This window comes from Hippoglossus hippoglossus, chromosome 21 (genome assembly GCF_009819705.1).
Source record: "Hippoglossus hippoglossus isolate fHipHip1 chromosome 21, fHipHip1.pri, whole genome shotgun sequence".
In the NCBI taxonomy this organism is placed as follows: Eukaryota; Metazoa; Chordata; class Actinopteri; order Pleuronectiformes; family Pleuronectidae; genus Hippoglossus; species Hippoglossus hippoglossus.
The window spans coordinates 7,530,063-7,553,155 of record NC_047171.1 but is presented as its reverse complement, the minus strand read 5'-3'; the positions used below and the strand labels follow the sequence as shown (position 1 = coordinate 7,553,155).

Here is a 23,093-nt window from a genome sequence, read left to right as displayed (position 1 = left end):
TGCAAAAGAATTACTCCCCACCTCTATTGGCTAATAAATGTTGACTTTCCTCCTCGGCCAATAGGAATTCAACTGAACCTTTTTTTTTATTTTGGGGTTTGCGGGTTTATCTTCTGAGTTCTTCATGCGACGCCATGAAGCATGCTAGCTAGCTTCAGAAGCTAACAGACTGGGATGTTTGCCTGTGTTCCAGCTGAGTTCGTGTGAAACGGAGTCAGCGTGTGGTCTGAAACATCTCAGAGAAGGTGTAGCTGTATGCTCACATCCTGCGGGAACACCAAGAGAGTCGGGTAAGAAGCTGCGAGTTCGTTTGTTCACGGTCTTCTGCCAACATCACTCCATGTTGGCTGCAACTTAAGTTATCGTTGGGTAGCATTAGCAAGCTGGAAGTACAAGATAATGTCAAAATAAAAGATATTGTTAGGTCACAACGTCATTAGCCGACTATGGTTCCAGCATCAATAGTAGTGGCTCACTGTTATTTGTCTTTGTGTCATTTAGCTAACGGTAAGCTAGCGTTAAGTTAGCACAGTTTACAGTGAGCTTAGCTTAGCTGTCAGTGTTCTCTGGTAGCATTAGCATCATTATACCTGAGCTTAAAGCAACTGGACAGGTTTAAAGGTTATTTTACACTTTAACACAAGTTTTTAAAATTATTACTTTGTCACACAAATTATGTCCTGGAGGATTTCTGTGCCTCACAACGTCAACCCTGGTTTTACTTTGAACTATTCTCGTGTAACATATGTGGTAAAGAAGGTGTTTGTGTTTCCTTATTTGATTTGTAACAATTGATTTTACTTTGATTGCTCGTGTTTATTCATGATATACTGTGACGTGTCCTCGTGGGATTAGAGAGGAGCTGTGAAATAAATTTTCTTCAGCTTTTTCCTCATTATTATTATTATTATTATTATTATTATTATGAATACTAATTCAATTAAGTATATACTCTTATATGAAAGGATACAGTGAAAGGGAAGATCTTATTAGAAAAGATGTTCATCTCTACCTGTAGATTTCCCTTATTGATGTATTGCTGCTCATTTGATCTCTTATTTACATCAACTTATTCACATTCCCAAACTGCAAAGCTGCTTCCATACGTGCCTCCGAAGCTTTCACAGACTTTCTCCACCTGGCCCCCAGAATAAAGATTGCAGAAAGTTCAGAGGAGCCGATGTGAGATCACAGCAGGAGATCCTCACAGGATTCACCAGGAGCGAGTGGCCGGGTTGATGACGTTTCTGACATGCGACAGATGAACAATCGTGAAAAAATAAACAAAAAGAAAACAAATATCTCAGGATGAAAAAGCAGGGCCATGCACGTGAAAGACACAGACAAAGATGTGAAGAGAGTCTGTGGTGATGAGAGCTGAAGCTGGTGTTTATGTGCTGTAAACAAAGTCACGTGATCTTCGCAGTGGAATAATATATTACATCCTGTGTCTGCCTGCTACACCCCCCCTCACCTGAATCCTGTGGCGAATTTGTTGCTGTTGTGAATGCGTCTGAGCTGAGAATCCCCTGCTGTGTTGTGCAATTCTCCAGAGTCCCTCAGCAGGACATGTCTGAAAACAGCTTAAGTGATTAATGTTACTTGCCTATTAATATATAAGTGTTGAGTACTCATGCCTAAAGTTCCTGCCTGCTGGCTCATATCTTCATACAAGACAGTTGCAGTCCATCATTTTTTCAGAGGTTTCATTTCTTTCCCCAGCAGAAGATGATTGAACCAGATCTATTGACGGAGGTTCCCGCTGCACTCAAGCGGTTGGCCAAGCAGGTTGTGAGGGGTTTCTACGAAGTGGAGCATGCCTTGGCCCTGGATGTGCTTATCCGCAATCCATGTGTACGCGAGGAGGATATGCTGGAGCTTCTCAAGTTTGACCGTAAACAGCTGCGCTCCGTACTCAACACCTTGAAGGCAGACAAAGTTGTCAAGTGCCGCATGCGAGTGGAGACGGCATCTGATGGCAAGACAACGCGACACAACTACTACTTCATCAACTACAGGTGGTTATTTTTACAACTTTCTTTATTGCAGGTAATGAACAGTGTCTTAAACACCTCCTGCTGACAGGTGGAGTTTTATTGTGGCTGAAGGCGATGCATCAGGAGGTGGGTGACTCGGTATCCACCTTCCAAACCTTGCATTATCTATCCGCACATTATATCAGCAATGTTTTGATGACCTAATACCACAACACTTTCAGATGGCTGTGGTACAACTGGTGCCATTGAATCTTCCCTATAAGGCTAATAATAGGTTTGCTCAACTGCCAAGTAATGCAAAAGCAATTTAAGCACTGAAACAGAGAAATTACTTTTAAGTCTTAAGTTTGTGTTGTAAACAAAAACACTTGATTTACACAGTGTCTTGTCCTGTCCCCTGCATGCTCCTCCTGATGCCACCTTTGGACCGAATGTTCTGGACATTTTCCTGTTGTTGTGCACTCGTCTTACCCAATCTCCTATTGCAATGAAAGGCAAACTCTGGAAAATATATGGAAAAATGGGTCTGGACCTTTTCTGGAGTTGATATCTGAAAATGGCTATGGAGTTCATCATTGTAATGTTTTACATTCTATTGTCAAACACATTAAAGTAACTAAATCCTTTAATGTCAATAGGTTGCAGTCAACAAAATTTGTCGATCTGATTTTATAGGGTACTGGTCAATGTGGTCAAGTATAAATTGGATCACATGCGACGGCGCATTGAGACAGATGAGCGGGACTCCACCAACCGTGCATCCTTTCGGTGCCCTTGCTGCTTCTCCACCTTCACTGACCTAGAAGCCAACCAGCTGTTTGACCCTATGACAGGTACAGTTCTGTAGCACATCAGTGATGTTGTTCTTCTTCATGTTTCAATATGCAAAATTACTTGACAGTTTTGTTTCTGGGATGGTATTATGATGTTCCTAATGGTGTCACAATGAAATGCACTGTGTAAAGACAGAGACCGAATTGTCAAAGCAGACAATTAACTGGGTTTAGAATTACTTTCTGTCACAGCTTAAAGTCCAAAGCACCTGTCTTCCACTCTTGCCATAAAAACATTTTCTGTTGAAGAGATTGCCCTTAAATTGTCTTTAATCACGAGTGGCTTTCTAAACTAGTTATTTAAAAGGACATTAAAAGTGTTCATTCATGGATAAGTAAGTAAGGTGCAGCAATTCAGATCTGCAATAGATGTATAGAAACCGATGTATCTCTTCTAAAATAGGGCTCTTGTCTTTGGGCACAAGAGGAAATCTTAAGCATATTTCTGCCATGGCAGAGATTCATTGACAATGTGAAAATGTAAATTGTAGTCTGCTCTTTATGTTGCAGTGCGCCTCTAGATGGCAGTCACAGCTCAATTTATCTACAGTGAAATTATGTACTAACATAAATTCATCAAGTCCCTGCAGCACTTAAATGCCTCCAGCCCTTTATTTAAAATGTCACTGTCTATTACCTGCATTTTCTTTTACCTCTGCATCAACAAAAGGAGAAATGCAAAAGGGTGTCTACAAACAACTTGAATTGTTTAGTTTGTATTTATTCTGTTTATGTCCAGCAGTCATGACGGGTTGTTTCCCCTATGTTTGTTACCATCTTCATGGCATGACTTGTGTAAACTGTGGGGGTTACTGGCTACCAATTATTACCATGATTTAAAAACATGAATTAAAACAATAGTACATTGTAAATAATCAAAATACTTAATAAAGTTATTGAATAATACTTAAATACTGTTTATAGATACCACACAAAGTAACAGAAAGTAGCGACAGTGTATTTCACTTTAACTAAACATTGTGTATGTTTGCCTCAACTCTGTTTACTCTGCTTATTTTGAGAGAAAATTAATTCCAGCAGGGCAAACAATATTTCTTTCAGAGTTTCACTCACAAATAACCGTAAGGAATTCATTTTGAGAACGAGTCAACAAACCAACACCTTGTGAATAGTAACTGAATTTGATGTTAGTGGAACTCACTCTGTTCCAGACATGATACAAATGACACAATGTAGGATCATCACATCTAGCCACATTATACCTCCTGAATAATGTGTACAATTTAAATACGTCATCTTGAATCAAATTTGTTGAAATTTGACCACTTTGGTTAACCTCTGGGACTTGAAAATTAAATTGTTTGTCATTGCATGCTGCAGTTCACAAGAGGTGGTTTCCCTGAAAATGTTCTTTCACGCCACAGTAATGGAGATAATGTTTTTACTTTCCACTGGATAAATTGGGCTTCCTCGTCACAGCAGAAATGGACAAACAGCCCTGAGGCTTCAGTCCCTCTTTCACTTTGCCAAAAAGTATCTTAACCAAGCTGGAGGGTTCCTTTTGTGCCTTGGTTAAAAATAATAACTCGTGACAATATGTTGGCAGTAGATCGGCCTGAGTGAGACATGCAGCGATGCTGACAGTTTGACTGACTGTATTCACAGAGGGCTGAGTAATATCAGGCCCATATTAGTTTATCTGCTGTTGTCCATCATCTTCACCTACAGCACTGACTCATCCTTTGTTGCTTTCACGACTCCCCATCTCTGTATTATACACTTTTTCTTTTCTCTCTGTCTTTGCCACACTCTGATTCTCACCTAGTCTTAATATGGGCTGACATCTGTCCCGAACATTGTTTCTAAATGGGCATCAAATACCTCACTTATCAGTCGAGTTATCCATTATGTTGTGTCAGGGCACATGTTTGAAAGGTGATTTAAAAGAAGCAACGTTATTGGATGGGGTAATGTAGAAAAGGTTATAAATGTTAAAGGGAAGATTAAGCTAAATAACTTGCATCTTGAGATCATTAGTTATTTGACTGAACAAAACAAGGCATGACCAGCAGATCTCAGTCAGCAGTGCAATTGAATAGTAGTCCCACTGAGACCTGCAAGGCCTCTGTTGAATTGCTCACAACTCTAGCAGGCAGATGCATGTGGTATTCATGTTGTCATGGAAAAGGTCATTTAAAGATTAGTTTTCATGGCCTGAGAAAAAAAGATTGCCATCTGCAGCCCACACTCAGGCAGTGCTGAAAGCATTTATTAAAGTGTGACAAGTATATAAATCTAATAGCATCCCTCTTTAATTAAAATACCAAATGTTCTGTTTATACAAATTTTCCCCTTTAAGACTGCTGTAGTAATGTAGTATGTTAAAATCTGCTGTATAAAACAAAGCATTATACCATAAGAAATATCTACTGATACTACTCTACTACCCAGAAGATCCTGCTCAGTAAAATGCATGAAAATGTGCATTAGAATGAAATGATAACTCTATAGAAGAACATAAACTCTATTCATTCATAAACTGCATTCATTCTTTAGTCCCTCAGAATGACGCACCATGCTTACACCACCTGATCGCCCAGTGCTGTTGCTAGGATATTCAGATAGGTTGTGCAACATAAATGTTTTAAGTAAGCTTCAAATTCAAGTAAGCCTTATTGGCATGATGGATCAGAAGCCTATATATATATATATATATATATATATATATATATTCATATACTGGATGATGTTACAGGCAGCATAACGTTCACCACTGCGTCTCCAGACTCTTTCACGCCTGTCACATGTGCTCAGTGGGAACCGGCTCATCTGTGAAGGGAACAGAGCGCCAGTGGCGGACCTGCCAATTCTGGTGTTCTCTGGCGAATGCCAATCGAGCTGCACGGTGCTGGGCTGTGAGCACAGGTCCCACTATAGGACTGTGTGTGTGTGTGTGTGTGTGTGTGTGTGTGTGTGTGTGTGTGTGTGTGTGTGTGTGTGTGTGTGTGTGTGTGTGTGTGTGTGTGTGTGTGTGTGTGTGTGTGTGTGTGTGTGTGTGTGTGTGTGTGTGTGTGTATATATATATATATTGCTCACAAAAATGAAGGGAGCAAATTATACAATGTACATCAGTAAAGATTTTCGACTTGAATAATCTGTTCATCAAGATCTGATGTATGATTAAATTGTTCCCTTAATTTAATATAAACAGTGTATATATCACATTGTCACACTATATCTCGCACATTTGAATTAATGCATGGTTGATTTATGAAATATATGTTCACATAAATCGTTTATTAAGGACTGAAATCAATTTCTAACCATGATATACTACAGACAGTCTGGTAAAGCCTGGATGATTTCGTATTTTCGTCAATGTAATGTTTTGTTTTTTAAACAGTTCTTAGTGAAAGCAAGAAAGAAAAATACAATTAAACGAAGTTTGAAGCCCAATAGAAAAGCTTCACTTTGCCTACAAACCCAGATATAACGTAAAGTAGAAGAACATAATGCGATTTTGGATAATCTGATTACATGCTTACTGGTTTTATAGATGGATACATAAAGATCTAAGAATATGGACATATCTACCTAAGGGATGAGTCATAAAAACTGCCTCAATGCACCAGTTAACTCCTGCAAGGAAAGAAAATGCACAATAATTCTACATGGAATAATACATTTGAGCCAAAGAAACCACATTCCCAGCTTACTGGTGCTGTTTTTAAGCCTCTTCCTGCTGACACGTTTAACCCTCCTGCCAATTCCTCTGGACTTGTCTCTGGTTTCGACATATCTCAACCAGTATCAGATCTTGCTGTGAAGGCAGTAACCCTGCACCCTGACAGGCTGACAAAAAGAATACCTGCAGCTCACACAGTGGGAGACGGATAGACCAGTTGCTTCTGCAGGGCCAGCAACACTCAGCCTGACCTCACAGGGATGGGACGTGACATTACTGCTCTCCCAGCTCATTCTGACCCTCTAAAGGAGAGCTGGACACCCTGCAGCTCTAAATGTTCACAATGTACTGTGTGAATGTTGGAAGATGGACACTTGTTTACTCACTTCACCTGACATGTTGGTCCAACTACCTCTTAGTAGAAAATACTGTTTTTTACTTTAGCTGTGCATAAAACGTTACTTTCTTATACTATTCCTTCTGTGACGTGGCCTGCTCTGTGATGATGCTGGGACATTCCCAACTCTTTGTTGCCCCAACACCACAACAATGCCCAAAGCAGTGTTTTGTAACTAGTCAATTGCGAGTTGGAGTTGGATTTTACTTTCTTTACAACTTCATCAGCAGTTTCTCAGCTTAATTACCTCCACCAAGGAGGTAATCAAGTTTTCATCAAATTTTAGATTTCCATTGATTTCCCAAGGATTAATTCATGGATCTTGAGGAGGGGATTATTGGGCCTTGGTGGAGATAAATGCTCTACTGAGTGCCATTCTAGTTATTAATGGAGCATGAAGCTGAGGTATCACAGGATTGTTACAAAATGGTACTGTGCCATTAAAGGTTCAGTGTGTATGATTTAGGTGAAGGGGATCTACTGGCAGAAATTGAATATAAAATAATCCTAGTGATGTTTTTCATCTAAACTATATGAAATGTCATCTGCCATGTTTTTTACAGTAGCCCAGACTGGACAAACTAAACACCTTTTGAGTTGTTGTGACAACTGAAGGCTGCCACCGTTTCTCTCTCATGTTTGGAAGGGGAGGGTGAGGTGAGGGGTATTCAGCTGCAACATACAACTTCACCACTAGATTCTATTCACTGAACGTTTTCATAAGGTAGACAAAACCCCAATAAGAACAGCAATTTTGGACATTGTTTTATAGTGGCCCACATTTCGACCCTTAGAATGGCCAATAATTTCCCAGTACCTCGACACGCAATCCCAACTAGTCATTTCTGTAAGAGGTTTTTGAAAAGTTGGCTTTTAATCTTCAAGGCAATGCAAAGCCTTAATAGACATGTCTGTAAATTATGGGTGAGAGTCTTGCCCAGGTTCAAAATGTAATTACCTCCAAATCAGATCCAGACCCTTTAAATACCTTTTTTAAATAAGAGTCCAGGGACCTGGCTCATACTTGCAGCGTTAATTAAGCACACAGGCTCCACAGTCACTCACCTTGAGACTCATTTAGATTGTTTTCACCCAGGGTGTGATGGCTGGTCTTAGGTAACATACTGTTCCATGCAGATCATACAGACCACTCACTCAGTCTGCTCCCTTTGGTTTTTAACATAGGAGACACAGAAATTACAGATTTTGTTGTAAATGTATGTCCGTACTTAAAGTGCCTCTTCATTGCGATCAGTCAGCTGCATTATCACTTCTGCACTGATGGTTGATGGGGATTGAGAGGTTGTGCCGTGGGGCGTCCAGGACCGTTCTGTTTAGATTTAGCATTTTCTTCCCATGTCTGCGTGGGTTTCTTCCAGATACTGAGGATCCTCCCACAGTTTAAAGATGTTAGACTAATTGTTGGCTGTAAATTGCCTGTAGGTGTGAATATGAGCCTGGATGGTGGTTTGCTTTGTGATACACTGAGAACTGTGCAGGATGTCTTGCCCAGTGTCATCTGAGATTGGCTCCATCCAGCCCTCCCTTACCCTCAAAAGGATAATTGGTATAGATAATGGTTTATCTATAGTTTTTTTTAAATTCCTTTGCATTTAGTTTGTTATCCATGCTTGTGCCTGTGATTTCATTTAAATATAGGGGCAGGACTGATATCTGCCTTGGTCTGGTGGGCCACCTGAACATCTCCTCCCACTCGTTTTAAACCGAGATTCTTTCTTTACCCACAGGTACATTTCGCTGCACTTTCTGCCAGACAGAAGTAGAAGAGGACGAGTCCGTCTGTCCTGATGCCAGGACGCAGGTGGCACGCTTCAACGAGCAGATCGAACCCATCTATGCGCTGCTACGTGAGACCGAAGATGTCAACTTGTCCCACGATCTTCTGGAACCTGAGCCCGGAGAGATCCCTGCGCTCAAACAGAGGTCAGTTTTGGACAAGTTTCCCAGAAAACAACATATAGAGTCCCATCAGTGGGCATCACATGAGTCAAATCCTGAACCAGTTTGGCTTACGACAGATTGAAGTTTGTCTCCGTTAACAACAACAATTACCACAGTGCTAATGGCTCCAATTTTGCAACGGTGCCACAATGAAATTCTATTCTATTAAGCCACAGCAGTACCTTAAATAAATTACTCTCTCAATTTTTGATGTTTAATTTAACTGTTGAAGTTATTTAAAGGATATTTCCTCAATGTTTCCTACAGCCGTGAACGTGCTGCAGCAGCTGCAGGGATGACTGGCCCACACCGTGAGGCCTGGTCTACCAAAGGCTCGTCCTACGGCGACATGTACACTCAGAACGTGGTTATCAACATGGAGGAGCAGGGAGACCAACAGAAACAGCCCAATGAGGGCAAGGTAACCAAGGAAAGGCCTGTCTGGTTGACCCAGAGCACCGTGCAGGGAGCGTACAGTGAGCCCGACGTAATCAATAACCGTAAGTTTTTTTTGCAATGTGCTGTCATTATGCTTCTGTGAAGAATCTATGAATTTGTCATCAATTTGGGTTTATAACCAATGCTCCTTAACCAATTAGATTAAAGGGTAATATAATGAACAAGTATCTGATGCCCTAAAGACTAGGCAATGGAAACATGCCGGTGGGGATGGACTGCATCAAGCCCAGTCCCACACCTTTGGCTGCTCTTCTCTGACCTTTAATGTCCCTCTCTGCGGTCTTTGTAGTTGAAACGGGCTGTTACAGATCAACCCAGGTTATCGTTCCCTGCCGGAGTTGTCTTTGACCGTGCTATCTTGTGCTCGCATCGTTTCTCCACCCAAGGGCACGCAGATCTCAGGCCGGGCCAAAATCCGGTTGAACCATTATTGCTTAATTGAAATAATGACATTTGATTAGTGCATGGCTGGGCAAGGATTGCTCATTAATAAAATTCATTATGGTGGAAATGGCATGAATTATGCCTGTCAAATGTCCTGTCTCTGAGGTGTGCCTCTGTGCATCTGTCTGTAATGACCTTGTTCCCCCGTCAGACCCTTTAAACAGACGTGACATCTGAGGGGGACGTGGTTTCTAAATAAAGCTTTTATTTATCTGCAATAATTAGTGATGTTCCGATTAAGGCTTTTTGGCACTGGTCCTAATCCGAGTCCTTCAACGTTGTGTATCTGCTGATGCAGTTCAGTATATTTACTGAAATATTGATTAAACTCTTCCCTCACACTGAAATAACAACTCACAACTATTTTTTCTCGAGCTGCTTGATCCAAAGACCCTATTAGGCTGATAAGCTTAAATTATTGATATTGATTTAATTAATGGGAGAAGGTGACTCTTGAATCTGACATAACACAATCAGCTCGAGAGATATATCGCCCTCTTAGCTGTAAGAACTGCTGAATCAGAGTTTGGCTGAGTACAGACACTGGCTAAACGATGATGGTTGAGGGGACCGACTATAGAGAGACTGTGATGTCTAGTTCCTGGCATAAATCAAAAAAATTTTCAGAATGTTTAAAGGCAGCTTTAACTCAAGTTCCAGTGGAAATTTTATGAAAGATTTCCGAAGTAAATATATATTTCTAATAATTGTTGTTTCCTCAGGTGGAGACATTGCACCGGAAGCCATCGATGGAGCAGCTGCTCATGGAATTGGTCAGGCAGATGAAAATGAGGAGGTGATGCGCGCTTTGCTCATCCACGAGAAGAGGGGTGCGGCGGGAGCCGAAAAAGGCGGAGCGAGCACTGCTGCTAAGGGAGTCAAGTCCACCAAAGCTAATGGCAGCGACTCGGACAGCGACACCAGTGAATCAGACGACAACCTCCCCGCAGGTCCTCCCCCTGCAGCAGCTGCTCAGCACCGGGCCGTTATGGAGGAGGACGACGATGACGATGAGTTTGAGGAGGTGGGGGATGAGCCGGTGGTGATGGTGGGAGGTCGGCAGTTCTCGTACCGAGAGGTGAGCCAGAGGCCAGAGCTAGTGGAGCAGATGTCTGCGCAGGAAAAAGAGGCCTACATTGAAAAGGGACAAAACCTCTTCCAGGATATGTACTTTTGAATACACGCATTCACTCATTAGAATATAAACTTTGGCTGTTGCACACTGTCAGAGTTTTTATCAGAGGAAAGGTTTGTGGACACAACTCATCAAGAATAACTAAGATGCTGCTCAACCAGTATTGACTGTCAAAAGGACATGTTTTGACAGTGTTGCCTCACTTGTAGTATTCTGTCCAAAGTATTTTTTGAAAATCACCAAACCAAAAAAGAGCAGGGCAGCTGCTCTTCAAGCAGTTTTGTTGGTCGTTTTTTTTAATTTTTTTTACTGAAGCTCTCAAGTTTAACAGATTACCTTCACTTACTATGTTTCAGCTTCCTTTTTTTCAGTTTTCTTTCTCATGACGAAGGATAAGGAAACAAAAGCCTAGATTTCACACTTAAAGTCAATTTCTCATGTCCGTTGAGCTTTGAGATTGGCTGAAATATGAGTGCAAAGCAACATGCTGCTTCCACTCCACTGTCAGTGTTACATGAATGTTGACAAAAAGGTAAAACTGTATATAAACGATTGTCTCAGGCATTGTTGAAAAGTAGAGCGAATAAAAGATGTGCGTAAGATTTCATACTTAACGGTCAAACAGTTGTTATTTTTTAGCAATCTGTAGTTACACAAAAATCACTGCAGTACAGACATACACATGTCAGTGTAATAAAGGTGTTAACTAAAGGAGGAGCTGAAGTCAGATTATAATAATAAAAACATTTTGTACAGATATTGAGAAGTTTGCAAGACATTTGTCTTCTCAGATAGAAGATGAGACTGACTCATCCATTATGTTGGTATGAAATATGAGTTTTGGAATTAATTTCTGTGCTTATGTGTCTGGATAAGACATGAGACCGTTCAGCAGCTGGTGATGGCTGAAGGTAAATGTGCTAAGTAAAATATATGAGTTTACAGTGACACAAGATGTGTTAAACAATTATGAATCCAGTTTTTGCTTGTACTCACTTTGTAAAAAATAAACCATTTTCATTCAGTTTTCTCTTAACCTTCCATGACGTGTGTTATTCTCTACACAGTATTATAACATGCAACTCATTTCTCACTATATTACACTAGTTAAGTTTCAGTACAATGGCAACAAATTCATTTCTGCTTCTCCTTTTGCTTGTTTCAGAATTACTTTTCAAATGAAATGAATGCTTCACAATGAAGAAAATTCTCGACATTATAAAATACATGTTTAATACTTTAAATGTGAAGTTGAGTAAATTATGCCTTTTTTTTTTTTTTTTTTTTTTTAGGACGTACAGATATCATGCACAATTGATTCCTTCTGTTTAAAATTCAAAGACATAAATTACCTCTACCACAGGTGGATGTCAGATGGATTCAAATTTGATATTGATTAAATTAAATAATTCATTATAAATTTGAACCGTCTATGATGCTCACCAAAGTTCACTCTCTAAATGAAACTGATGTCGTCTTCTGACATCCTCTGCAACAAAGATTTCCATCTCTGTAATTTTATTCTGGAGCGCCTCTGCGTGATTCACAGTTTGCTTTTTTTGAATCTCACACTGTTTGTTATGCTGCCCCTCAATATTAACTCAGACCTCCTTTGAAAACCCACCTTCTTCTGATTGGCTGCACCCAGCGTCGGTGAACACGCCTCGTCTTCTTTCCAGTGTGGAAATTATGAGCACAAGCTAAAAGTAATGTAACATACTTGAACAAAAAAGGGCAACTTTTTTTAATTCATCCATGAATGTTTGACTCCAAATCTCATCCTGGATATGAGAGTAGTCACAATGAACATCTTCTGCAACAAAGATTACAGCAGGACGTCTCTCTGGTTAGTATTACAACCATTACCTTTCTTTTATGTGACATAACAGTGGATTTTGTCTTTCAATCACAATCCATAGGTGGACAGTTGGGAACTGCTAGAATCTCTCAGGAACTTCAAATAATGTAATGCTATTAAACACCCCCTTTAAAAGCTAAAGCGGTAATTGGTAAATTTACTACACCTACATAATACCCCTTACTACAAATGTATATCCACATTTGCTCAGGAATGGAAGAGCATCCCATATTAATAGGCAGAAACTAACACATATTCCACATTATTTCTTTCCCCACGGTCGAATCTTCGCACTCAGACCTCCCCTGTTCCTCTGGGTCACATCCAGGAGATGATCATTTATTGAGGAGAACACACTCCCTCTATTCCTGAGTGTTTCTCTTAAATAAAGACTGTTTTAATGTAACCATGGTAACCTCTGGCACCCGGGTCACATGCTCATAATGGGAGCAATTTCCCCTCAAAGCAGAGGTGTGAATATTGACGTGGGTCTGGCATTTACAGAGCAGCCTCCTTTTCAAATGAAACGTTGAATGTTGCTCGCTCAAGTCAAACCTCTCCTCCTGTTTTCTCTTCAAGCAAAATGCAACACAAGTCCCTGCCATCGGGAAGGTGTGTTAGTATTATGCTGCAATCTAGTCCAAATAATTTAAGAATCAAAGCTGAATAAACGGGTATAAAAGTTGCCAATATGTGAAATATGGTATTTGAGGAATGTAAAAAATCTATAGCCCACCCTTTACACTGCAATCATCTGCTAGACGCAGCAATATTGACAACGATCCAAGATACTAATATGAGGCAAACACGGAGGGTTTCACTGAAAGAAAACCGATACACTGTCTGTTAAAATGACTGCACGTCTACTTGTCTTGTGCATTCACACAAATCGGACGTTTGAAAATACGGTGTTACATCTCCATCGCTGCCGATCCTGGCCTGAGAGTGAGTGCTGATGGAATCCATTCCCATTGCAGACTACAGCCAGATGTTAGTGGGTGTTTGTTGACCAGTGGAAAAGGGGCTTCACAGGAATACCCAAATGTGCATAAATATGTATTGTTTGTTGTATTGTTCCAAATAGCAGACATGTTGTGCCGTGGGGATGTTTGAGCCTCTACTATCTCAATACCCGCATATTTATTTCAATAGTTGATGAAGTGACCAAAATAGTAACAAAAAAAGCAAGTGAACATTGTAATTAATGTTTGTCGACTGGCCTAAAACATGATTCCAAACAAATGCTGCTGCTGTGTGTCTGCTGTGCAAGTAGTGCCTGATGTATAATTAGTGTTTGCCAACAAGTGAGCCAAAACTATTGCCTGCCCTAGAGACCAGAGATTAATTAGAGGCAGCTTCCAGGGAATTGGTACTAGAAGGTTTTAATCTTGGCCTATTACCTCTGTACCATGCGTTTACTGCACAATCCCCTGTAAAGTTATGGATTTAAATACTTTGCATTATTCATCTTTTACATGTGAGTTTAAGTGCAACGTTTGCAGTCGTCTCAACATTAAACAATCTGTGCAGTTTGGCTGCACGGCAACAACTGGAACTGAAAGGTCTAACCCTGTGTGCACCAGGGGGGGAAAAAAAAGGGCTTGGTTTGGGCGACTTGATGTTTCATACACTGTACATCATTTACACACTTGGCGTATTGGATTCAAGTTAAAATGTCACACTCTCCCGAGGAGCTTGGTGAGGTCGGACACCTCTCGGGCAGCTCGACAAGCCCATACACTCCTTTTAAGTTAGAGGATGGACACCTGTAGGGCAGAGTCTTAAAGGTCAGGATGAAAACAGGACCTGGCCTCATTAAAACAACCCCCGCCCTTCAGGACAGCTCAATTAAAAAGCTAACCGCACGCTGTTCCATTGATCTGCCAAGGCAAGCCCGAGGGTGGGGAGGTGGGCTGGGTTACATGGAGGATGAACAGAACTCGGTGGGGATTCCACAAAGCTGTAAAATAAAAAATAAAAATCGGGGGGACCTTGAAGATCAGGTGCAGCAGTGAGATGGTGGTTAATACGTTTAAACATGGGTTCTGGAGTTTGGACACAGTACAGGTCAGCCCTCTGCTGTCGTCGTCTTTAGTTCAGCATTTTTTCCCCTGTTGATTCGGACACAAATAGACGTTATTTGAATTTTCAGGACAATAATTTAACAGGGTTGACCCTCCAGGGAGCGAGTGGCTTTTCGCTGGGTCAGGATTTCGCTGGGTGTGGTGTGTAGCTGTTTTTATATGTACTGTATGAGTGTGTGTGTGGGTGGGCGGGCGGGTGGGTGGGTGAGTGGAGACTCTTCAGAGGCAGGTTGGAATGCTTCAAGAGCTCTGCCTGGGAAGATTACATAAGGGCTGATGGATTGGAGGTGTCTCTGTCACTCCTCATCCAATAATGAGCCAAGATTAATGACCTCACGATCGACCCAGTTTGTCCGTCTGTCAATCAGACACCAGTTTGCCAATTTCCAGACACTTTACCAGAGCAGTCACGTCACCGCATTTAATGGTGCAAACTTCAACAGGGCGGCGCAGCTCTAAATATTTCAGAGGCGAGCGAGGTCAGCTGAACATTTAACACTCTCCTGGTGAAGCCTGCTGCTCGGAGGAATCACCTCCATGTGCATCGAGGAAGACACACTGTTCCAAGGCCGACACAAGGGAAGCAGCTGCAGTGCGGAGGGGAATAATCATTCATAACTGCAACAACTGCAAAAAGCTCCAATGCTCTTGAATATTTGATTAATATTTCACAGCATTTATACTTTTCACAGCATATTTTAGCAGCTGGATTCTGTTCTTATAGTTTAATAGATTAAATGATCATTCATTTCTAAAAACAGAGTAAAACAAGATTTATAACATGCTGGTGTTTCAGTATAATGTTTTATGTGTTAATGTTTATCATCTTCACCATCTTAGTTTAGGTTTTCAGGTTTTTCAGTAGCTGTGACTGATCAATCAATCAATCAATCAAAATGTATTTGTACAGGACAGTTCTGTCCAAAGTGCTTCAAACGTGACTTTGAAAAACCAAATAAAAATTACTGACAATGAAAATACCATAAAATAGATTTTAAAAGCTGTAACAATAAACAATAACAAGAAGAAATAAAAGTCAATTGAATGGTACAAAAACATATACTAATATTACAGTAATTTAAATATTTTAGATGCCATGAAATAATGTCCATAAACCATACTCTCAAAAACCAGGCTAAAGAGATTTTAAAGGTTTTAAGGTTGTGATCTCTGGTCCTGGTCAGAATTCCGGTTGCAAAAACCGCAGTCTAAAAACTCTACTATCTAATCTATCTATCTGTTCTATTTGTATAGCGTTAAATCATAATATACATTATCTCAAGGTACATAAAAGATCAAGACCTTAAAAATTATAGAGTAACCCAACAGATCCCACAATGATCTATGTTGTTATCCCTCTATCCATATATCCCTTTATCCATCCATCTCTCGATCTATCTCTCTATCTGTCCTTCTCTCTATCCATCCATCCGTCCGTCAGCAGGGGAAGGATCCATTATCCATCGAATTGAGTGGTGGTTGTGCTGCTGCTGTCCGTGCTCGGCTCCCATCGCTGCGACCGTGACAAATGTCTGTCCTTATTTAGAAGCAGTTAACCTTTTGTGGGAAGCATTTCATATCCACTCTGAAAAGAACAACCATTATTCACATCATTTATTCATGAGAGTCTCCACACTCTGTCCACACCAGCCAGGGACAGTGATGCAGCTGTGGAGGTGCACTCACGTCGGCCCGACACACAGTGCACGGGCCTCTTCACACCTGGTGTTAACACTGACTTTAATGTGGCTAAATGACGGCTGCGTTGCACCATGGGTAATAGCTACATTTCTCGAGGCAAATTGTTTTATTAGGTCTTTGTTAGAAGTGAATACATGATGAGGAATGAGTCTATTTTAATAACGGCACAATGATTATATTTCCCTTTATGATAAATATATGGCTTTAAACCATGAAAATAAAAAATTCAATAAATGCTGAATATTTAATGAAATTTGTTGAACAGGGTTTAACATCATTGAGATGGAGAATGTGAACTGGACATGAAGGTCATCTGACGCTTCTTCCCATTCTTTCAGGTAAACAATATTTAATGTGTGTTTTACTCAAAGATATGAAGAGAGACGACACGAGAGAGCAGAACAGAAGGTGAACTGTCACGCTCGGGCACGCTGGCTGCGGTTGCGCCGTGGAAAGGCTGCGTGTCGCGGTTGTCTGTTGTTCACACTGGTAGCATGGGTTTTCAGTCTCCACAATAACTTTTGTGTCATCAATCCTGTTTACAGACTCTTAAAGTGTTTTGTGGACTCTTCACCCACCCCTCTATCAGCATAGTGGTGAATAAATAATGAGTGAATTCTCATTTTTCTGCGAACTATTCCTTCAATAGGAGAAAACAACTAAATAGAAAGTTACCTTTGAATAGGAGAGGTTCCATCTCCTCCTCTCGACCCGGACCACCAGTGCAGGATCCACTGCAGAGGTGCGAGGTGCCTCTGTAATTTCCAGCTCTTCATCTGGGGTCATCCTCATCCTCCCTGAGGCCATCTCTGAAGGACTTTCAATGTCCTCAGCAATCTTACTGAAGGCCTTTTTGTGCCTCTCCAGCTCAGCCTCTGGACGGACTCACGATGTGGCACTTTCTCCTCTCTGCAGAGCCTGATCTTCTTCCTCTCTCTGGAGGAGCTTCCTGGCCCTCTCTTGTGGATGTCAAAGTGCAAGACTTCAGATAAGGGCCTTCTTCTTGATTCTTCATGGTCGACTTCTCCTACTAAGATTTTCAGAAAGCGCAGTCAGAGGTCGTGAAAGCACATCTCACTCTCTCCTGCAGCAGAAGTGAAATGATCACATGAAGTGACAATGAGTTGTTCATGGTCTGTGGTTGTCATGGTGATAAGACCAACAGAGCAGAAAATTGCTTGGATCTCAATGCTCAATTAACATAAATGATATTTTGTAACTATTTTCAAAAGAACAATTTACACCAAAGGTTCATGAGATAAAATACGACACCGTCACTCACCTGAGCGCATCTGACTGGAGAATCTCCGGCTGCGCTCCGTATATGCAAGAGGCAACTTCCAGAGAAAGTCCAGACCCCATTGTGCAGACATTTTCTGGAGTTCATGTCTGAAAAATGCCTTTTGTTTGGTTTTAATTCCTTATTTGACAATATAAAAACAGGGTGAAACTTCATGATTGACAGCTGAGACTGACTCCAGTTGGTCGAGGGTGTATATATTCCTGGGATCTTGCCACTGCGGCTCCATCCCCGATCATTACCGCGCAGACTCTGGCTCCAAGCACGTAAGAAGGCAGCCGTCGTACCTGGGATGTTTTGGCTTCATTTTTCGAGACGTGTCGTCCATCTTTATATAAAAACTATGGTAGTGGAGAATCAAATAGCAAAGGGCTCTTGGCACAAAGTTTAGACCTAACACAGAATTTCCTAAAACACACAGACGCATGTTCAAATATCTAACACAGACAAATCCATAGCTGCACAGACCTGATCACGTGTGCACACAAACAGGTATCAACAGATAATTCTACAAGCAATAATAGTGACAATATTGTCACCTTACGTCTCTGGGGATTTCCCACAAGTCCTTGCAGCCTGAGGAATGTGAAGGGGCCTGTTCGATGAGCACTGATGAAGCAGCTGCGTCTCTGCTCCTCTTGTTTGTAGCTCCACCTTCAAGCCCAGGGACCCCTGAGAGTTGATTTGAATGGACTATTGACCTTTGACCATTCCTCTCTCCACGGGGACCTGGGACTATCAGTCAGTCCTCTCATGGCTGATTAGCTTCTGAGTGATTTCCAGTCCTGCTCTATTGCTCTGTACATCAGAACCGTTGCAGTTATGGGCGGCATCCGCGGCTCATTGTGAGAGGAGGAATAAAAAGCACCGTGCATCGTGTTTCCACATGAGCAGGACTTTTATTCATTCAGCGTGTCCCTCCTTGAACGTATCGACAGTGGCCAGACATCCCTTTTAAATCGGGAGAGATTGAGTTCTGTCTTCGTCCTTGTAACAAGACGTTGTACTAATGTATGAATAATTCCTTATGCTGTCACTAAATGATGAAATTATTGATCATACATTGAACAGTGGGTGAAATTATCTATGATTATTATCATACACGTAGCAGCCCCGTCTCACCTCTCTTCAGCCTGACTCTCTCTCTGTTTTAGTTCTTTAAACTCTCCAGAATCATGCTCCACCTCTCCTCTAGTGGCCCTCGCTGAGTCCCCTGATCCGTTCCCCCACCTACTCGGTACGGTACAGTCCCTGCTCCTGTTATCAGCCTCTCAGGATGCAGTGAACAGAGGCCAGGTTTCAGGACCTGTTTGCCAGATTGTCTGGTGCCAGAGGCTGTTATCGGTCTGACTCCTGCCTGTCGTCCGGGCCCCGACGCTGCTGCTCACCTCACGTTATCACCTGCTCGTTCTGCCCGTTGATCTTTCATTTCGTTAGCTGCCTTTGACTAACTTCTCATGCATTTACTTTGGTTCCCAAAAGCCAAACAGAAGTGTTCCAGTGTCTCTGTGTATTTCTGATTTCCTGTCTTAGCATTATCAGCGGACAAAACTGTTGGAATTATTGGAAACTGGCATTCGCATACTCTTCTTGAATTATTCATGCAGTCGAACCGAAGTTGGAAAAAGTAAGTTGCTGTGAAATGTCACACGATCCAATTTTATTTTAATCATCTGACCAAAACTTTCTATACAATACAATAAAACTAGCAGATGCACTCTAACCCCACCATTCAAATTGTGACTGAAATTATATAAGATCATGTCTTTTAAAATTTGACATTAACCATGATGTGATGGATGAGAAGGACTGAGAGTCTGAATCAGGATGTGTGAAGAATCAGCTGCAGAAAATGCAGTTTCAACAAATAAAATAATTTGCCTGGAGCGTGTTTCTCTCTCCCTCTCCACTCTCTCGTCTGATGTCCCTCTGGCTTCACACCTCCTCCTCCACCCGCCTCCAGGCTCTATGGGAAACGTCCCATGAGCCCACGGCGTTGACGTCACCTCCTCATTATGTCAATGGTTGCCCAACAGAGGGACTTGTTTCTATGCCACCAAACAAAAGCCTCGTCTCCGTCTCCTGGCAAAAGGAAACTTTCAGGCCCCACAGGAAACCGACTATTCATTACCGCATGACTTATTCATCTCTATAATGTGCTCACATTAACCCAGGGTTTCATCCTGATGATAAAAAGGAGACTGTACCGGTGTGATTTGATACTGTTTTACTCCCTTTAACGGCCCAGGGATTCAGCTCTCCGGTCAAAACATCTTCATCCCATTTGTCTGTGCTCAGCTAAAGGATGAATCACGATGAGTAATATTGAGATATGCTTTTACTCACTGAACATCCAGAGTCTTATTTTGATCAGCAATTATATATACTTCCCTGAATCATTCCTCTTCATAGCTTTTTTAATATAGATCACCTGACATTCAACAATGATGCACAAATTGAGACCAGGTTTTTGGAGGCAGAAATTGTTAATAATATTAAATAGTAATAATATATAACTGGCAAACTGAAATATTTCTAAGTTTCTCTCTCTAATCATAGTTTGACTTGAGCCCCCTGATGTTTAATCTCACTAGAACAACAGAGCACAAGTGCTGCATAATTAAAAAATGTAGAGAAAAGCAGCTGCATGTAAAACTGTTCAGACACCTGTAGCACACACCCGAATTAAAATAAAGGTTTAGAATCAGACCTTTTATTGGACCTTACTGGGGTTTCTCTTTAGCAATATGCAATACTCTGTTAAAGAACTACTTTTTTAAACAAACTACTGGATGAATTACCACAAAACCTGGTGGAAGGATGTCGTATGGGTCAAGAAAGAACCCTTTACATTTAGTAGTGGATCCCACAGAGGGTGGCACTTTCTTTTTTTGTTTTCATTTTTGTTGATTGCTCAGAGAATAATTAATGGATCTTCACGAAAAGACTCATGTGTTTTTGTGGCTATAGGACTATTGACATGGCCTAACATTTAAATAGATTGAAATATAATTTATGATTATATTGTAGGAATGGCATCATCATGTCGCTTAGAAGTCAGATTATATCAAATGGTGTGATGATTGATTGAGCTGTTGGAAACTCAAAATGCATCATTTACAGTATATGCATGAATCCATCTGAAATGGATATGAATAAACGGACATTTACTGCACCTCGTGTATCCCTACATTCTACAACACTGGTCCATCACTACATGTACGACTCCTCAGATGTTTGTGATGTGTCTCTGCGTCACCAGCCTGTTAAAGCTCCTCTCGGTTGTGCTGGTGCCGGCTGTCATCAAGCACTGATCAGACTGAAGACAGATTCTGCTCCAACAGGCGTCCATATGGCTGCTGCTGCTGCAGATCCCGGTGACACAGCTTTAGCTTCCTGCTGCTGAGGACATTGACAGCTATTGACGAGCCCCATTGTCATCCAGCAGGGCCAGAGACCTCAGACTCAGGCATGTTAGTGCTCAGTGGTGAAAAGCTTTCTTAGAATAATTAGGTTTCTCGTCCCACACTGTAAAATGTAACTCATGTGTTAAGTCATTGTGGCCACAGAGTCTGATGTTCTGTTCTGTCCCCATTGATCAGTGGAGGTCAACACAAGTCATTCAGTTATTGACTTGTGTAAATCCATACGATTCTATCATTGTTTTTTCTGAAAGGTAAAGATGTGTCACGTGGACGAAAGATAAATGAGCATCTGCCACTGGAGTCCTGAACAGGGTTGGGTTCCCACGAGGACCCACAAAGTATGGGTTAAAAACATATTGGTATAAATTCATTGGTATGACCATGGGTGAAAATGTAATAAACACCGACGGCCAGTTGTTGGGAACTAAAGTTTTTTTTTTGAGTGACTGTGTGTGTTGCCTGTGTGTTTACTTATGAGTAGCGGGTCGGGTCACGGGTCATATGTTAAGGGTTGCGGGGGGATCCAGATTTGAGTTGGAGATAGTTTTGGGTAAGGGTCCGGTACAGAGCTTTGAGGGTACAAGCAGGTGTGGATTTACTAAAATAGACCCGTGCAGGATTCTTACTACCACAGCCTTATGCTGAAAGTTAGAAATTACCTTTTTGCAATTAGTGTTGTGGAAAATTTTATATGTGACTCAATTACTGAGAAAGGTTAAGTTTTAAGGTTGAGTTTTTCTTGGTGTCAGCATGGCTATAAATGTCTTTGTAAGTTTGAAATAGGTTTTTCTCCTTGAGGATCAGTAATAAGCACCGGCCTCGTGTTGGATACCTGCGTGTACTTACCCACATAAGTTAACACATTGAAGGGGGCATTGATATAATGAAGGAAATGGTGTCCACTGTGTAGAACCATTCAACTTGCCTTCGTAGTATCAGGTGATATTTTCAATGAGACTTTTAAGGGGAAGGAATCTGTGCTTGACCTGTAATAAGCCTGTGCTGAATGCTTTCATATCCATACTATAGTTGAACATTTTCAGACATTTCATATTCATTATCTCACATGATGTATCACACATGCTGCTGGCACACATTTGCTAACCCCCGAACGTATAGGAACAAATACAATACTGGAAGTTGAAAAGTCAGACTTCCAGTCCCAGACGATTTCCCATTTTTAGCTGGGCCATCTCCTTCTTTTCTTCCCCCCTGCTCGACTCCGTGTCAGGAGAGATCAGATTGAAGATGGATGATTTGTGAGGAGCTGACGAGGTAATCTGCTGGGATGCTCACACTGGATCAAGGTCACAGCTGGCTACTGCCTCCTCACTCCATCCCCTACTGGCTCCTACAGGTCGTGAGCTGTTTGTGGTGATACAGTCAAGGTCACAGCTGTAGAAATCCAATCTTTAACCCAAAATGTGATTTACTGGGTTCATTTTTTTTCGAAGCAAATGATGAGAGGAGGATGTCGTGATTCACTTGTTGAACTTTGTGTTTGCAACTTAAAAAAAAAAAGACTCAGAATCTCTTTATTTCCTGTTTTCATTTGAAGCCAATTTCCTTGGCTGTGTCCGAAATCACCCATTCATTCACTAACCAATCTAACCAGTCAATCAATTCAGTATCAGCATCTGCAGATGGACTCACAGTACAATCACCTGAATGACATGCACGAATTAACAAAGGACAGAAGGGGAGCTCTGTGTTCCTATAACCCACAGGGCCCCTCCCATGGGTATGGTCAAGTATTTTATTACCGTCCTGCTTATCAGTGTGGAAGACCCTGGAGTCGTAAACCTACAGTTTCCCTTTTAGATAAACAACTGGTCAATCTTCATGTTGCATC

The 23,093-nt window shown here is 41.3% G+C and overlaps 1 protein-coding gene across 4 annotated transcripts; it reads left to right on the top strand.

Moving 5' to 3' along the window:
* The first annotated feature begins 67 nt into the window (after positions 1-67).
* On the top strand, positions 68-11,495 carry gtf2e1 (general transcription factor IIE, polypeptide 1, alpha). Of its 4 annotated transcripts, none has more exons than XM_034573227.1 (7): positions 114-285; positions 1,175-1,180; positions 1,725-2,018; positions 2,673-2,830; positions 8,622-8,817; positions 9,103-9,335; positions 10,461-11,495. In XM_034573227.1, exons 3-7 carry the CDS (start codon positions 1,729-1,731, stop codon positions 10,913-10,915), a joined length of 1,332 nt encoding a protein of 443 aa, XP_034429118.1. In that variant the 5' UTR covers positions 114-285; positions 1,175-1,180; positions 1,725-1,728; the 3' UTR covers positions 10,916-11,495. The 4 variants fall into 4 exon arrangements, with proteins under 4 accessions (XP_034429117.1, XP_034429114.1, XP_034429118.1 ...); XM_034573225.1 differs by having other exon boundaries at positions 1,722-2,018; XM_034573226.1 differs by lacking the exon at positions 1,175-1,180 and having other exon boundaries at positions 68-290; positions 1,726-2,018.
* The last annotated feature ends 11,598 nt before the right edge of the window (positions 11,496-23,093 follow it).

What these genes read in the sequence shown, in the direction of transcription:
- gtf2e1 (XM_034573226.1), top strand. Translation starts at nt 1,729, where the DNA reads ATGATTGAACCAGATCTATTGACGGAGGTTCCCGCTGCACTCAAGCGG. An exon ending in TACTACTTCATCAACTACAG is followed by an intron (nt 2,019 to 2,672) that starts GTGGTTATTTTT and finishes CTGATTTTATAG; the next exon opens with GGTACTGGTCAATGTGGTCA. An exon ending in GCCCGACGTAATCAATAACC is followed by an intron (nt 9,336 to 10,460) that starts GTAAGTTTTTTT and finishes TTGTTTCCTCAG; the next exon opens with GTGGAGACATTGCACCGGAA.